Source organism: Colletotrichum chrysophilum, assembly GCF_026319265.1.
Source record: "Colletotrichum chrysophilum strain AFK26 chromosome Unknown scaffold_52, whole genome shotgun sequence".
Taxonomy (NCBI): domain Eukaryota; kingdom Fungi; phylum Ascomycota; class Sordariomycetes; order Glomerellales; family Glomerellaceae; genus Colletotrichum; species Colletotrichum chrysophilum.
The window spans coordinates 34,602-49,244 of NW_026517339.1; the positions used below are offsets into that span (position 1 = coordinate 34,602).

General features: G+C 51.1%; 1 protein-coding gene across 1 annotated transcript; it reads left to right on the plus strand.

Moving 5' to 3' along the window:
- Nucleotides 1-5,637: 5,637 nt before the first annotated feature.
- On the plus strand, nucleotides 5,638-7,787 carry COL26b_006794 (uncharacterized protein; the record flags this gene model as incomplete). The annotated part of the gene is made up of 2 exons (XM_053179605.1): nucleotides 5,638-5,653; nucleotides 5,800-7,787. The coding sequence occupies 2 exons, from the start codon at nucleotides 5,638-5,640 to the stop codon at nucleotides 7,785-7,787; spliced, it is 2,004 nt and encodes a 667-aa protein (XP_053036394.1).
- Nucleotides 7,788-14,643: the final 6,856 nt, after the last annotated feature.

Sequence of the window (14,643 nt, forward strand, 5' to 3'; positions counted from 1 at the left end):
ACGAAGACAAGACGGACAAAACGAACAGGGAGTGGGATACCTACCTAGTAGGGATGATAGAGATAACAAAATTAGTGGTATAAAGTAGACTATTTGACTTGACAAAATATTTATCCGCCCGGATCGTCAGACTCCCTTTAAATGGGAGCTTCATGCTGCATTTGCCCATTCTAAAAGTCATCCACTCGGGTTCACTCGGGTTCCCCCGCCATGTATCAGCTCTTTGATGGACACCACGATCTCGAAGGCGCACTCTCCCAGTCACAGTATGCAATCCAAACCTGGACTGCTGCCAAGGCAGTGGCGATGAAAGCAGAAATGGCAGTGACCAATAGTGCAGCCATGGCGCACTCAAACATCCTTCGAGGCGACCTCCCCCTTTCTGTGTATTTCTGCCACCAGGTAACAGGAGTCGGATCGTCGGCCTCCCTCAACAACCTGGCAAGGTGCCGCCCCCAATACGGGTACTGCTCATACAATCCTTGTAGGTCTTTCGGTGGCTGATTATTCGAGAATATCATTGGGTTCTCTAGAAGACGGTCATCTAGGTCGTTTTCTGCAACCCATTTCTTTAGAATGTCCCGCGACCGTTTATCTCCAATTGACGGAAATAGAAGATCGAAAGTCTTCAGTGTCTCTATAATCAAGCCTGGATTCAAGCAGCCCCTGTAGTTTGCCAATTAGTTTGTTCTTGGTCGAATTGTTTGCAAATTGACTGACTCACAGTGCCAATGCTTCAGTGGTTGAATGATCCAAGTCATCCCGATCACTTTCAAGTCTTTCAAGACCATACTCGAGAAATGATCGATGGGAGAATACCAGAAGCGTCTTGTAGTCATCTCCATATATGAGATAAAGATGGTCCGATAACTTATCAGTGGCTCGTATCTTGACTCCCGCGTGTCTCGTCAGTGCGTATGCTCTGAGATTCCTTATGTTGACTAATTGCTCGTATGCTGGACCAGTAGGCACGCGCGCGTACACACGATCCAGGAAGCCAGCCGCAGTTTCGTTGTTCCTCCACTTGAATGTATTTGAGCTGCCCAATGATATCCCATCTGTCTTGCACGTAGTCATGAGCATCATGCGAATCGTACTGTCGAGGACTGCGGCATTGATGGCTGTCGTTTTGCAGAGATCAGCCTTGGTGATTGATGGGTTTGACTTTACGCCTCTGATGGCGGTTGCAATTTCGGATGCAGAGTTGGGTGCTTCTGAGTCTTTGTCACTGAGAAGAAAGCGCTCGTGGGTACAGTGATCAAAGAACTTATGCAGTCTCTGTGGTCGATCTGCATCTTCAAACTCCCATATCGAGTTCCCGATAACCGATTCGATAGCGTCTGGGAAATCATCCTGATTCATTGTCGGCGAAGTTCTAGTTGATGAGAGACGTTACATGTAGGAAATCGAATTCACGAAGGGGCTCAGCCTGGTCTGGGCTCACTCCACTTCCCAGCCACCCCTACATGGATCGGCGTGCTGACAGGCAATTTCTAACCTACGGTGGCTCCTCATATGCAGCTTTGCAATGGCCCTATTGGCGAGGGGCACAAAATCAGCCTCCGCAATGATGCGTCTCCTAAGACATTTTCAGCTACGAGTGGCAGTGTGGCAGTGAAGACCAGTGAGGCAGCCATTGGTTCGCAATGAGCAATTTTCGCATGCTTATCCTATCCCATGTGGTTGTCCGTACTCAATCCTATTTTCCCTCATGCAGTCCTTCTGGCAACGCTGAAAAGAATTCCAATGCTTCACGACTGTTCTCTTCGTTCCAGATGCTCGTATTACGCACATTCACGACTTAGTCTAGTGAATCAACATCTACCGTCCACCCCTTCTTTCTTGCCAACATGCAACATGCAGCCAAGCATGCCGGTGGCCTTGCGTTCATGTCGGATTTGATACAATATTTGATGCGGATTCTTCAACTCATCTTGGGGCTGAAATTACTTTCATGGACTGGTCTCAGGATCTTGATAGACAGAGACGCAGTCCACAAAAGCGATGCCTCGGGAGCAGTATCGACCGGCGGCGAGCCTAGGTCGGAATCCGACGAGATTGCTGGGCAGCTCGACGACATACACAAATCCACCACACAACAGACACGGATTGAGCCACTGCACCGTAGCTTTGGGCAACTCGCATGTACGCACAACTCAACCCGTATGTTCGAGGTCGAAGCGGAAGGCACGTCGACAACAGATGGAACTGATGGAACCGATGAAACTGATGTCACTTTGGGAACATACACAACAGAAGTGACAGAAGCGGGGGATATTCTGTCCGGGGCTCAGGATAAAGTTTCTGGAGTCGGGGTCATCCAGGACGAAGTCAGTCAAGACCTTTCACATACTTGCCCAGTTTTCCCCGGCCCTCCATTGCCTTCTACACCAACAATCACTGAAGCATCTTCGACTCGAGCTGCTATTCAATCTCTCATTCATGGGGTACAAGATGGCAAAGTTTATCATAGTCACAAGTCAAGCTCAGTATCCCTTCCAGAGCCCGTAAACCATGTTGGATCTCACCCAACGAGCGAAGTCATAATTACCTCAAGACGTCGAGTTATGACGAAGCTCAAAGTTGCTTCGGCAGTTTCCGACGTTCGCTTCAGCGATGAGGAGACCAAAGTTCACAACAACTTTGCTCGTGCCTTAGATGCTAAAAAAGACGAGCTTTTTGGTCACTTGACGCGAAGCTTACCAACGGTAATCACGAGCTTGGTATCCGTACGTTTGAAAGGCGACATCTGGCACTCCACCCAGCATGATAACAGAACTTTCATATGCATCGCTGGATTTACCAGGCGCAAAGATATTAAGGCTTTCGACCAAGTCATGTCTCAGCCAGACAAAAGAAGGCTGTATGCCCCACTGGATATTTGCTATCAGCTCCGACGAATCTTCCGCACTCCAAGCTCAGGACTATATGCCTTGAAGTCGAGTCAAGACCTCACGTACTGTAGTACGCTGATGGTTTCGCAAGAGGAGCATGGCAGTCCGCGTATTTCAACCGTTGGTGGGTTGATACAAATCCTTGATCGGACATATGCCCTTACTACAAGCCATCCTCCTGAAGCATCTTGTTTTGACGATGACGATGACGATGAGTCCGATTCAGACTGTGCCTTTGGCGAGATGCCCGAAAATTCAGTCATATTGTTTACCGATGGGGATCTGCTGATTGAAAACGCCACTACTCAAACCACTGGGCCGGCACTGCATACATCAGAAGGAAATCCGGTACCCACGACGACCGAAAGTCATTCTCATGATAGCCATGGTACTCCAAGTATTGAGTCACTGCTTCATACGACAGACGAAAGTGTCCCGATTGAATCGCAGCTTCAACAACCGAGCGCAACGCAATCTGATTGTGAGACAAGTCAAAGTCTCCCTGAAGATGAACATACCTTAACAGAGCCTCTTCTATCACGTTTCACCTCAGACGAGGTTGTTCCAGCATTTGTTCAGTCTGGTCAAGCTGCAGATTTATTATATCCAGAGTTTACTCATACGGATAAGCTGATGCCGTTTTCGTCAACCATAACAGAGGCAAGGGTTCTACGACCGATTGAGCCAGACTATAGTAAAACTATCAGATCATGGCACGGCTCGCCACCTTCTCGTACTTCTCAATTCGCGCATTGGGGCGACCCTCATTGGAGCGACTCTAGAGGACCCTTTCTCTTTGGCAGAAAGAACAAAATCTCCGGGTTTGGAAAAGAACGGGTTCGCTTAAGATTTGTTCCCCGGCCTCCAAAGAAAGACGAAGCATCACGCAAACCTGAGTCATGTAAACAAGCTGAGAGCATCAGTTCTCCCGTTAATATTGCCACTAAGGCACCTCAACAACATCGGGACGACACAAACTTTTGGGACATTGTCCAGAGCCCCAAAGGCAGCGGCCTCGCAGCTTATATTTGCTCTGAAGTTCATGACCCTCTGCCGCCTATCCCTCCGATTTTCTCCGTGGATGCGTTGATCCGTCGACAAAGTAAGGACTGCGCGAAGGAACTTCGTCGAGTCTTTTTGACCTCATCTCTGCCCAAAAGCTACGATGTGCAGGTAGTGGGCGAGTGGCAACTTTGCTTGATTCGGCCCGGATTCCAGCGACCAAATCTGGTTTTAGAGAGATCTCATGGGCAGCAAGCAATGAAACGTCGCGCAGTACATCGCTGCTCCTCGCCATCTGAAATGGATGCTTCCGCGCCGAGAGAAGTGCTTGTCATGTCCGGTAGAAGTGGTCTGAAGAGGGGATCCCTGTCTATTACCCCTTCAGCAATGCTCCTCGGAAACCAAGGGCTTCAGGAGGTATGGACCATAGGGCTATGGCATGGTATGACTCAAGTTTTCATCATTCATGGCATTGTTCTAAGCTGACTATTTGATGCCATAGATCTACAAGAAGGTGATTCTGGCTCATGGGTGGTGAGTAAGGATCAAGGTACGTTGCTCGGTGTTGTGATTGCACGATCAACGGGCTGCGCATACATGGTGTCTTTTAGCCAGATTCAGAAGGATTTGGGGGATCACTGGAAGCTACCACCCGATGCCATCCACCTGCCACCTAATGAGCCTTCATGGCGGGAGACCATTACCAATATGATGGTCGCGGCTTTCGACACCTCAAAGTCTTTTGTAGATCGTATGCGGGACTTCTTGGGGGTTTTCAAAAGAAAGAGGTGAGAAAGGCAAGTCCAGATGTCCTGAGCAAACGCTTTTGGGGAGCGTGTTTATGTAGCGATAACAGCTGGGCAGGGGTGATGGAGATGAAAAGAACCGCGCAGCAATGGGAGGGATAGCAGGGGCAACACAGAAAAAAAGGAACAACTTATACATAGAAGCAAGCGTGCACAAATCTTAAAGAATCGTACCACAAGTTTTCAACACCACTAGTCCGCTTAGAAAGGTACAATAAGTAGTGCAAAGCTGCTTGTTTTTTTTTCCCTCCTCTTTCTTTTCTTTAGTTTTCGTAGCAGACGATGTCCATGTGTTTGCCGTCGTTTTAAGATGGCTAAGGAGAGAGAATGACAGGCCGGCATCAGCACCGTGCTCCCCCGGTTTCACCCCGGCCCATCCCGGTCTAGACCCGGCCGCTCCCCCGACCCCTGACTCTTCCAAGTGAGCAGCAAATCCAGGTTCTCCAACTCCACACTTTCCCCATGTTCAGTTCTCCACTTTCCCCCGCGTCAGCTCCCTCGAATTTCCCACCCAAGTCTCCTCCCAAAAGTCACCTCACCCTTCCATTCTTCAGCCCACATTTCCTCTTCCATCCACCTCATTTGCAGAGCGCGCGGCCATCCTTTCCACCTCTCCCACCGTAATAGCATCAGCCTCCGCATACCCCAAATGTGCCCCGGCCCAATTGGTGTCGTTCCAGCTGCTTGCCGAGGGGCCGTATAAGTGCCGATCGCAACCGCCGCAACGGCGGTGATCTCGGCAATGTTTCACTCCTTCGACAGCCGAAGCCCGCCAGCCTCGGCGGTAGGCTCCGCAACGCCGTCCCGGAAAGTGAATAGGTCATGCCAGGAATGCACGAGGCGCAAAGTCAAATGCGACGGCGGTCGTCCGTGTGCTAGTTGCGAGTACTACAAAGTTGCAGATACTTGCGAGTACAGGCAACGCAGTAAACGGCATGCCGTTAGCCGGAGGTAAGTCCCATTCGTTACTCTCATCTTACTCAACCTCGGCTCATGTATTTCATGCTAATCTCATCATAGTACACTTGAAAGGGCATCTGAACAACTCCAGGCCCAGTCTCGCATTCTCAATGAACTATTCCCCGACACCCCGGTAGAAGACCTTGTCGGAAAGACTCGCTCACAGCTTGTCGCCCTCATCCCTCGCGACTCGCTCTACAACCTACCACCCACGACTCAAGATCCTTCACCGACTGATATCTCCGCCGTCGATGAGGACGACGACGATAATGACCCGAATGACTCGACTCAGATCTCTGAGAACGGCGAGCCCGCCAACGACAGGCGGTGGGATGAATCCGCTGCCGCTCATCAGCCCACAGCAACCATCCGTGCAAGTGACGACATCAATGCAATATCCTTGGCAACAGACCAGCATCGCCGCTCATATCTAGGTGTCACCTCCATGAGTGCCGTGCTCAGAGCCATCTTCCGTCTCTGCCCAGTCGCCAAAGAACACACCGCCCAGCGCGCAAAGTCATGGACAGAGTCCTCATCGTTGCCGCATTATCAACAAAGCCTGCCCCCTCTCTCTATCCTCAACGCAGCCAGTCAAGGAATGAATCCGCTCCGCGAGCAACGCTGCATCGAGTTCTACTTTGAGCACATCCACCCCATAACACCCATCCTGAATGAAGACGACTTTCGCAACACCTACGCCGCAGGCAACCGCCACGATGACTCCTGGCTAGCTCTTCTCAATATGGTCTTCACCCTCGGCTCCGTCGCCTCAGGGAGTGACACACTACACGTACAATATTATAAGCAAGCACGCGCCCATCTCGGTCTCGACTCTCTGGGGTCAGGGAACATGGAGAGTCTTCAGGCTTTGTGTCTTCTCGGCGGCTACTACCTTCACTACCGCAACTCACCCAACATGGCATACGCAGTTCTCGGTGCTGCTCATCGCGTGGCCATTGCCCTTGGCTTACATCGCGAGCCTGTCCGCAGTCACCGCCATGCCGCCGAGCACACCGCCGAACACCACAGTATCCGCACCGAGACCCGGCGACGGACATGGTGGAGTCTCTTCTGCCTCGATACCTGGGCCAGCATGACTCTCGGCCGGCCGACTTGCGGCAGATGGGATAGCAGCACCATGGACACGCTTCTACCAACCCCCCTCACTCCAGACGACCATGTCGCAGCGTCCCTGAGAGCTAGTTGCCACTTCTGCCACATCTGCGACCGAATCCAGCATCGCTTCGCCCAGCCCGCGCGGCTCTCCGCCCACGAGGCGCTGTCCTTCGACCGCGAGCTCCGCGACTGGCACGCCTCTCTCCCCGAAGCACTCAAGAACCCGGCCAACTCCTCGCCGAGGTTGACTGTCGCCCGGGAGTTCATGCGGAACAGATACCTCAACGTCCGGCTAATCCTCTCCCGCTGCTTCCTACTATACCTCGCCCACGACCACAGCCTCAAACGGGGCAGCACTTCCACAACCAGCGACATCGCCTCAAACGTCTCCCAAGAGGAGCTCTCCCTCGTCGAATCGTGCCGCGCCGTCGCCTCAGAAGCAATTGACGCCATCACGCTCTACTGGACACCCAACCGCGTCCACGTGTGGAACTCTGCGTGGTATCTCTTCCAAGCATGCATGGTCCCCTTATTATCCATCGCGATCGAAACCCACCGAGCAACGGCAGCCCGCAAACACCAACACCAAAACGCCCAAAGACGGACATCGGGCGCATCGACCTCGGTCCCGATAACCTCAATTACAACACCAAATCATCCGCCTCCAGCAGTCGCAGGCTCTCCAGATACCGTAGCCTCTGTCGCCTTGCAAACATGGTGCGCAAGTCTGACCAAGGCCCTGGAGCTCTTCGCCGAGATGCGCCCTTGGATGCGTGCCTCAGACAGGGCTCCAGATATTGTGGCAGCGCTGTATGAAGCAGTCACCGCGGAAGTCGAGGGCGGGTCCAACGCGGGGTCCACGATTCGGACACCTTCGGCGACCACGGACGGAGGGATGGATCTGTTCGGATGGTGCGATGAGCAGCTCACGGAGCTGGACTGGAGCACGTTCCTCGGTGGCGGGAGTGGGAGCGGGCTATCAGCTGGGGACGACCATTTGATGTTTTGAGATCTTGGACAATTTGAGCAACAATACCAAGCAAGCTCTTGATCGGCATTCTCGCCTGTGTGGGCGAAGGGGGTCTCCGATTCTCGCGGTCGGTTTCGAAGGGAGTAATTGATGTGTAGCCTGCATATGCGGCATGCACAGTAGGTGGGCAGCTGCAGGCAACTAAGACACATCACGCGGTGAGCCATTCGCCCTTCGTACTCAGCACAAGGCTGCGTGCATGAATCCCAGACTCGGCCAGTCATTTTTGAGATCTCCATGATGATGGCTTCAGCTGAAAAGCCGTCCCGTCAGAAACGGCTGACATCCCTCCTCGCCAAGCAGCCACCAGACCGGGTTCTTGCATCCCTTCTGCAGGCTGGGACGAGATGAGGCTTACGACGAATGGCATTCCTGAGCCAGCCTGCTTTGACTTATCAGCAACATAACAAATTACGAAATTCATGCAGAGCGTTACACAAAACTACGCTTACGGTGGCTTTCCCTGTCTCTTGAAAATACGAAGATAACGGCCCAGCCTTTCTCGCCGCTTGAAATACCAGAGCAGCAGTACCCCCTAACTTGGCATCAGGCAACAGTATTTAGAGATGAGCCTTTCCATATATTCATAGCATTAAGGCCTGAACTAACTTCCTTTCTGAGTCTCCCGGAGATGTTTTCGATATCCATGAGCACCTAGCCTCCGACAATGCGTCTTCCATGGGCCGTGGTCATAGTCACGGGAATGTTTTACAAAGCTCTGGCCATGAGCAATTTAGGTCACGAGAACTCCCTTCCACAACGAACGCCTTCCTCCGAACAGGATGCGCTCCTTGGCGTACCTGTAGCACCTGCACCGACACCTGCTCCAATATTACGGTTCAGAAATGCTGCTTTAGCTGTACGCGCTGCAGATACATGTGGTTTCGTATCTGACCCCTTTAATTGTGAGCTTCTCGCCTGACTACATCATATCCCGCACGAAACTAACCTTGCATACCTACATTAGCTGAGGCACGCGCATATGCTTGTGCAGGCACTACTATCTGTACGTCCTATGGGGCATATCTCGGCTGCGGAACGGAAAACGACGCGCTCATCACAGAGTGTCTCGACGGGTGGGCGTGCAGGGGCACATCCATAGGGGAAAGTACTCGTTGCTGGTATGTTGATCCCAATCTCATGAGCCCCATGTGTATTGTTATATATCGTAAGCTAACTGTACCGTCGCTAGCACCGACACTACAAGTGGCTGGCTGCCATCTTGTGTGGACTACGTGAAAAAGACCACGTCGGAAAAATACCTAACGAGAAAGGGATGTTACAAGGACTACTGGGCAATCAACGGCACGTTCGCGAGACAGGTCTTCTTGGTTAATGACCCAAGCGATATTGTCAGACCTTCAACGACTAGCAGCTCGTCAACGGGCTCCGATTCCTCCTCTTCCACTGCCACTACCTCGACATCTACACCAGCAACAACATCCTCAGCCTCAGATCAATCAAGCACAAACATCGGAGCGATAGTCGGCGGCGCGATTGGTGGCGTAGCAGTGATCGCGCTGGCAGTATGTGTGATCGTGTGGCTGGTGCTACGCCGGAGGAAGGCAGCCCACAAAGACGATCCATCACCTATATCAGATCATCCCGAGACGAGCCAACCATTCATCCAGCCCTACGAAACCTCTCAGGTGAGCCCTGGAAGCCATGACAAGAGGCTGAGCCAACAGCAGGTTCAGCAGAGACCTAACTCAATGTCTCCTGTTCCGCAGTATAGTCCGGGACCTTACTTAGCCGGTGGTCATAATGGGAACAACACGGTTGAGTTGGGTCGATAGTGGTGTGAGGAGCTAAATTCCCCAATATTGAGTGCCCAAGCCGTCCATGAGTAGTTCCCTAATAGGATTAGAATATCCAAGATTATCTTACGTCGCTTCCCAAAGAGGAAGTAGCATGTAGTAGCTCTTGATGTGTGACAGATGAAGTGACCTGAAGCGTAATTAGTGAGACATCCCCCTCTCGACAGCCTTGCAATATGCCTCAGGGCGCTTCGTCAGAAGTCTGTCCTTCGGGAACACTCGAGTGTCACGACTTACGCCGAGTATGTGTACGACAGTTCTGAGGGAGATGAACACAATAAAGTAGTGACTTCCCCACCTGTCCAAGACAAGCAGCAGCTTTCGGCTTGGCACCCAGCCCGTTCAATAAAAGACGTACCTGCGCCCCATTCTGAAGAATGGCATGCCTCATTCACACCAAGAGCTCTCAACATACGACATGTTGGCCGCGGATAATAGTCTCCCTGCCCGACGTACGGTGGCCGAAGAGGACTATGCAGGCTAGCGTCTCCGTCGGATACCTATTCCCACTACAGGTCCAGCAGTTCATCTAAAGAATGTCCCATTAGCAAAACGGTCTGTAGATACCTGCGGATTCATATCTGACCCTTCTTTCAAAGGTTTGCACGTCTCTCTGCACGGGAACCCTACTTGCTCCAACGAAGCTAACCTCAAATTTCGTAGGTTCGCCTGTGCCGTATACATGTGATAGCAGTACCAGCTGTCATACATCGGGTCCATGGATGCATTGTTCCTTAGCTATCACATTATGCTACAACAGCACGGCATCGATATGTCGCAGCACATCCATGCTGGGCAGTGCCGAACATTGTTGGTACGAGGACTGAGCCCTTGCCAATAAACTCAGACTGACAATTCCTTTGGAGCACGAATTCAAAAAACGGATGGCTGCCTTTATGTGTCGATTGGATCAAAAAAACCGCCTCAGGTGGTTTCCTCACACGTAGGGGATGTTACAGGACTGACTATGGGGTCGGCTCCAGCTATACAAACCAGGTGTTCTTGGTAGATGACCCTACCGACATCGTCAGGGTCACGGCCAGTGCCTCTTCCGCTCCTGTACCATCTGAGCCTTCCAAACCCGAATCAGCGCCTCACAACAACAATGGAGCTATCATAGGAGGAGTAGTGAGCGGTATATCAGTCATCGCCCTCGCATTGCTGTGCGTGGTCATCTGGCTCATACTACGTCGAAGGGAACAGACTCGCGCCGGAATATCAGGAAAACAGTCCAATGCAAGCCAACCTCCAGCGCAGCCACCCGCAAATACCGCGGCTCAGGGCCAGAAACATGGTCAACAACAGACTCAGCGCACTCAAACACCTCATTTTGTGAGGCACGAGCTGCCGGCGAATAGTGTGGCTGAGTTGGAGTGATCCGGAGGGCAGCTCATGTCTCTGACCCACCATGTATCTTTGCGGTCAACATAGTGTCACGAAAATCCATCGTCCTCCAAGCCTGAAGCCACGAATGATCGCCCCCTCTAGCGTGAAAATGATATATCTACGCTGAGTTCTGCTATCCAGGCACACACCTTAAGCCAAGTGGATGAACTACTGTCTATAAGGTATCTGAGTTATTATTTCGTTTTTAATTTATTTTTATCATCTGTGTGTTCGTATTCGTCTTCATTGTCGGTGTTGCATTCGTCGTCCTCGTCGTCCTCGTCGTCCTCGTCGTCCTCGTCGTCTTTGTCGTCCATATTATTATTATTAACCTATCATCACTACTTATTCGCCCAGGAGGCTAAAAGTGAGCACGCGGATAATTGTGATCATTTATATATGTACCATGAAATCCCCCTTCCAATTCTTTGCAGCGAAGCATATTGTGACCAGCATTTGAGTCTGGCAACTTGACCATGCATCAGGCCAAGAAACACACACCAGGCTGCGAGGTACCCCTCAACTGTTCAAGCGTGCCAGGTCATGCAGAACATCCCCGCCGTTCCAAGAGAACTCGCCCAATGACGTCCCTGTATCGTGTGCCTTTGCTGACATGCATGATCTTCATGGCCAGTAACAGCGACGCGAGTGCTCAGTACAGAAATTGCGAATCAGCGGACAAGCGGGTCAAGGCTTACCTATATATACTGATTCGCAGCCTGCCTACCCCAGATCAGATCTGGAAGCTTTGTCTCTCGATTCGGTCTGCCTGGCTGAAAGACAGCTCCCTGCCTGAAGCAGGTGGCGCTCGTCGAGCAAGATAACCGCCGCTTTTGACGCACCTTCGCTATGGCTACCAATTCCAGGAATTCTGGCTCAGGCAGCCAATACAGCAACACACACGGAACTCAGAACAATAACTCTGGCTCTGGGAATCAGTTCAACGCAAATACCATCAATTACAGTAAGCAACCGCAGACTGAGTCCTTGCCCACCACTGACGTCATTTGTGAATGTAGATGCGCAGAACCAAAGCGATTCCAAACTCCTCACCGATTTGCGCGTCACTGATCCACGCGACGACAAAAGACGTATCGAGCGCAGAAAGGGCGGGCTCCTACGCGACTCATACTACTAGATTCTCGATCACGAGGCCTTTGTCCGATGGATGACCGATACACGGAGCTCGCTTCTCTGGATAAAGAGGCGACCCTGGTAAAGGCAAAACGATGCTTATTTGCGGCATCATCGACGAACTACCTGCACGCATGCCAGGATGGGAGGCGATCTACTTCTTCTGCGAAGCGACCGATTCGCGTCTTAATAACGCGACTGCCGTGCTGCGTAGTCTTCTGTATCTATTACTCAGAAAGAGACCTGCTCTTTCTAGATTCATACGCGAAGAGCATGAGCATGCGGGAAAGCGACTGTTTGAAGATGCTAATGGCTGGGATGTTTTGGACAAAACATTCACGAACATAGCGCAGGATGGCGGCCTCAACGACTTCGTCCTTATTGTCGACGCTCTAGATGAGTGCACAACAGGCCTCGATCAGCTGCTCGATTTTATCGTTCGTCTGTCTTCATTAAATGTCAAAGTCGTCGCTTCCAGCCGCAATTGGCTAAGGATCGAAGAGGCTGTTGCAGATGTTTCGGACCAAGTGTGTATCAAGCTAGAGCTAAACGAGGGGTCAATCTCGGCAGCTGTCAACCTATACATTGCCCATAAGGTGGAACAGCTGGCATCACGAAAGAAATACAACATCGACACACGAAAGTATGTTCACAGCCGCTTGAGCTCGAAAGCAAACGATACATTCCTTTGGGTTGCTTTAGTGACCGACCAACTTGGAAAACCCGGTGTCTCTGAACGGCACGCACGGGTGAAAGTGGAAGAATTCCCTCAGGAGCTAGATGCTCTGTATAGAAGAATGTTAGAACGGACTTGGGAATCGAATGATCAGGATCTTTGCAGAAGAATACTGGCAGTTATTTCGATTGTCTGTCGGCCTGTCACGTTACTCGAGTTGATGTGTCTTGCGGCATTGGAAGAATTCTGCAACAAGACGCAGATCCTAGAGGAGATCATTGGTGAGTGTGGCTCCCTTCTGACTGTCAAGGACAATATCGTCTATTTTGTTCACCAGTCAGCAAAAGACTTCTTGTTTCGACATGCTCTGGCCGAAACCATGCCCTCTGGTATTCATCACGAGCATAACCTTCTTTTGTCGAGATCACTAGAAGTGATGTCTCAAACCTGTCGCCAAAACATATTCAATCTGAAAGAACCCGGAGCATCTCTTGACGACATTAGCACTCCAGTGCCTGACCCCCTAGAACCGGCCAAATACGCATGTGTTTACTGGGCCGAGCATGTTGACGACGAAGGACACACTGGAAAAGAACAATACCGCCAAATCCACAGTTTCTTGAAACAACACTTCCTTCATTGGATGGAAGCCATGGGTCTAATGCAAAGTGTTTCCCGCGCAATAGCAAGCCTGATCAAACTCACTCGGGCCATTCAGGTATTCTCCATCCTAATGGGATAATTTCTTTCGTCGAGTGCTAAACGCCCTAGAAATCGGAAGAGACATCCGAGAGAAAGTCTTTTATTAAAGATGCTTTACGATTTGCTCGATATTGCCGTGTCGCGATCGAAACTTGCCCCCTTCAGGTATATTCCTCGGCACTCGTTTTCAGCCCAATGCAAAGTATCATTAGGCAGCACTTTCGATTTGAAATCCCACACTGGATAATAAAATGTCCAATGGTGGACGACCAATGGGGTCCATGTTTGCAGACACTTGAGGGTCACGATCGCCCAGTTAGTAGTCTAGCCTTTTCACCTAATGGAGCGACGTTGGCGTCGGCCTCGAGCGACAATACAGTCAAAGTCTGGGACATAACAACTGGCCAATGTTTACGAACACTCCAAATCCATGGGGAGCGTCCTTATACAGTCGTATTCTCTCTTAAACGAGATAAGCTCGCGTCAGCCTCATTAGATGGTATTGTGAGGCTTTGGGATGAGGCAACAGGCCGACTTCTCAACACGTTCCATGGCAATCGGCCGCCCAACGATGGGTTTACGCATTTTGTCCGCGCGGCGTTTTGCAGCGGTGATCAACAGATCATGTTGGGGTCACAGGAAAATTTTGAAATCTGGGATATAGCCACAGGTCATTACACGCGGCAGTTCCAAGAATCAGAGCCGTTCCCGAAAAATGGAGTCGCCTTCTCGAGCGACGGCACCTTCTTTGCTCGGTACTACAAGAGAGGTCGTATTGTGTCGTTTGATACGAAAACCGGAACACACTCGAAGACATTTCATCCTTTATGCCCTGAGGAGCATGATCATGAAAGATACCAGATAGCCTTATCGTTCGATGGCACCCGCCTTGTAAGCTGCGACAGGTGCTGTCGACTGAGATCATGGGATACCACGACATGTCAGTCCATTTGGGAGGACATCGATGCACCCGAGTTCCAAACAGCCTTTGAATCCGCAGTGGCCTATTCACGAGATGGACGCTTTGTTGCATGCAGTGCTCTCAAGAATTCGGCGGTCGAGATACGAGATGCAGAGACAGGCAAAGTCTTGCGGGAACTGTCTATCGATACCTCCTCGG